The 2,551-nt window shown below is 39.4% G+C and overlaps 1 protein-coding gene across 1 annotated transcript in view; it reads right to left on the bottom strand.

Moving 5' to 3' along the window:
* The window catches only part of NUP210L (nucleoporin 210kDa-like), a 135,334-nt gene that overhangs the window by 29,969 nt on the left and 102,814 nt on the right, over positions 1 to 2,551 (bottom strand). Inside the window, exons 29-30 of the mRNA XM_012658497.1 lie at positions 1,186 to 1,422; positions 476 to 693 (exon numbers count right to left, since the gene is read on the bottom strand). Of these exons, the coding sequence (XP_012513951.1) occupies positions 476 to 693; positions 1,186 to 1,422 (455 nt within the window). The remainder of the gene's footprint in view (positions 1 to 475; positions 694 to 1,185; positions 1,423 to 2,551) is intronic.

Genomic DNA, 2,551 nt, shown 5'->3' with positions numbered 1-2,551 from the left:
AAAAAAAAAAAAAAAAGATATGTTAGGAGTTAGGCCTTTAAACGTGCCTCACAAAGTAGTATACACACAATTGGTTCTTAGAATTAAAGCCTTATCGCCATTTCCTTCATTTTATTTTATTTCTCATCCTTTACTGTTCTTCAATTTAGCAATTACTCTCCTTCAAAAGCAGGGAATGGAGGAGAAGGCACGGTACCCTGCACTATCTACATAATATAAAATAAAGCTGTGTATCCAATAGGCACTTGATAAATATTACTGGCTAACTTCTAATTGGCTGGCTATTGAGCAAAACGGGCATTAAGCTGAGAATTATTTGTTAACATGACAAATAATAAAACACTCAAAAGTATTTTCTTCCTCAGAGAGGCCCTCAGATTTTAGATAATTTGGGAAAAAATCCTCTAAGGGATTAGTTGCTTTCTAATCCTCACAGCTGTCAGTGGTAAGGTTGAAAAGGGGAAGGTATACAGACCATTCTGGCTGACCAGGTCAGTACTGAAGCAGATGACATCTCCAACAAAGGTAAGCTTGGTGTCTGGTTCAATGGCATGCTCTACAGCAACAGGAATATAATCTGCCATGCCTGGATGTCTCCGGTCCCACAGCCCCACAAGTGTCACCCCTCTGTTCACAGCCTGGGCCATGTAAGTATAGTTCCTATTCCCTGGTCCAATAAGCAGCAAGTCATCTCTGAAAGTAGACATGAAAAGTAGAAATCTCTAAAAAGAGACAATAGTTAGGAAACAGCTTTGGGGTCAGACCCTATCACAACATTTTATATTCAATAGCTCAAAAGTTCAGAAGGAATTCCACAACAGAGAGGAAGTAAGTACAGGCCAAGGATCAGTCTATTACCTTCCTATGTATAGTGCCAGGTAAGGCTTTTTTTTTTTAATTCTCTGTAAAGCTTTTTGATAATAATACTCCAATTAGCTCCCTATGGGTCTTCCTGTGAACTAGGACTTGAGAGATTTAAAACATCCTGAAATTTTTCTTCATTAACAACTACTAATACCATTCTTTAACTGAGTCTGGTCTTTTTTTTTAAATCTTAATGAAAGAAATAAAGATTATATTCCAAGTTCAGAATGTGAGAGGAATTTATTGGAGCTGCTATACGATACTAGCCTGACCTGCAAGGTTTCTACCACAGCATCAACACCATTCCTTCGACTTCCGTACCTGTTCAGAGCCAGATAAAGCTGGGTATTGTGTGTGTGGAATTTCTCTCCGATGCTATTATAAAACTGAACAATGAAGGTGAGAGACATGCCCAAGGGAAAGGCTGACAAAGTCCTTCCTTGGGCTGTGTATAGCTTGGGTTGGCTGCTCATTCGCAGGTATGTCACTGGTGCTACCTGTGGGAGACAAAACCTACTGGTACAGAGAAGGATGCACTGGAGAAGTGCTGCGACCATACTGTGAGAATTATATTAATTCAAAATCAATGATAAAGAGTTATGTTCCTCTTTTATAAGAAACAGTTAGCTTTTGATTCGAGATGACTAAATCAGGGTGAAGAGAAATATGACAGCACAGGAAATGGGTTTTAGCTATTAAAGCTGTGGGAATATGAAGAGAAGCTGGAGCTTTCTGAGGAAAGGACTGCAGTTCATCTATTCTGTGCCGAGTGCTCCATATTTACCATTAAATAACTAATTATTTATCAGGAATAATACAGATCGTGTTTCCGCACTGTAAAAGATAACTCTGCTACAGTAAGAGAAGTCCAGCTTTGAATCATAGTTTCATCATTTCATAGCCTCATGTAACCATTCTGCATTTCAGATATCTTATCAGTTAAATGGGAATAATAAAGGCCTACCTCATAAGGATTTTGTGGTAATTAAAGGAGATATATACATAAAAGGACCAACATAGTGGCTGTAATACAGTAGATGTTTAATGCCTAAAATTTTTTTTATGTTAGACTAACATCATTGAAGTGTCTTCTAAATTTTTTTATTCTAATGACAAAGCTCAATTAAACAATTTTTTTTGTTTTATTTTTTAGAGACGGGGTCTTGCTATTTTGCACAGGCAGGACTTGAACTCCTGGGTTCAAATGATCCTCTTGCTTCTGCCTCAAGAGTAGCTGGGACTACAGTCATGTACCACTGCACCCAGCCACAAGTTTAATTTTGATAGTTCTACACTCCTCCCACACCAACCCTTTTGCCAAGGCTGCTCAGAGACCCTGTCTCTGTTAAAAATAGGAAAAATTAGCTGGGCGTGGTGGCACTCGCCTATAGTCCCAACTCCTCAGGAGGCTGAGGCAGGAGGATTGCTTGAGCCCAGGAATTTGAGGTTGCTGTGAGCTAGGCTGACGCCAGGGCACTGTAGCCCAGGCAACAGAGTGAGACTCTGTCTCAAAAAAAAAAAGCTGCTCAGAAAACAATCATACCAATCTGAGGCCCATCCCTTTTATAACAAGTGCTCTAAAGTCCATTTTAATTTGATGGCTTATAACCATGTCAAGATTGGCCTCATATCTTTTTTTTTTTCTTTTCTGTGTCCTAAGGAGGACCGGGATGGGCTCTTACCTCGC

This window comes from Propithecus coquereli, unplaced genomic scaffold (assembly GCF_000956105.1).
Source record: "Propithecus coquereli isolate 6110/MARCELLA unplaced genomic scaffold, Pcoq_1.0 Scaffold59, whole genome shotgun sequence".
Classification (NCBI taxonomy): domain Eukaryota; kingdom Metazoa; phylum Chordata; class Mammalia; order Primates; family Indriidae; genus Propithecus; species Propithecus coquereli.
This window is presented reverse-complemented; position numbering and strand designations above follow the sequence as displayed.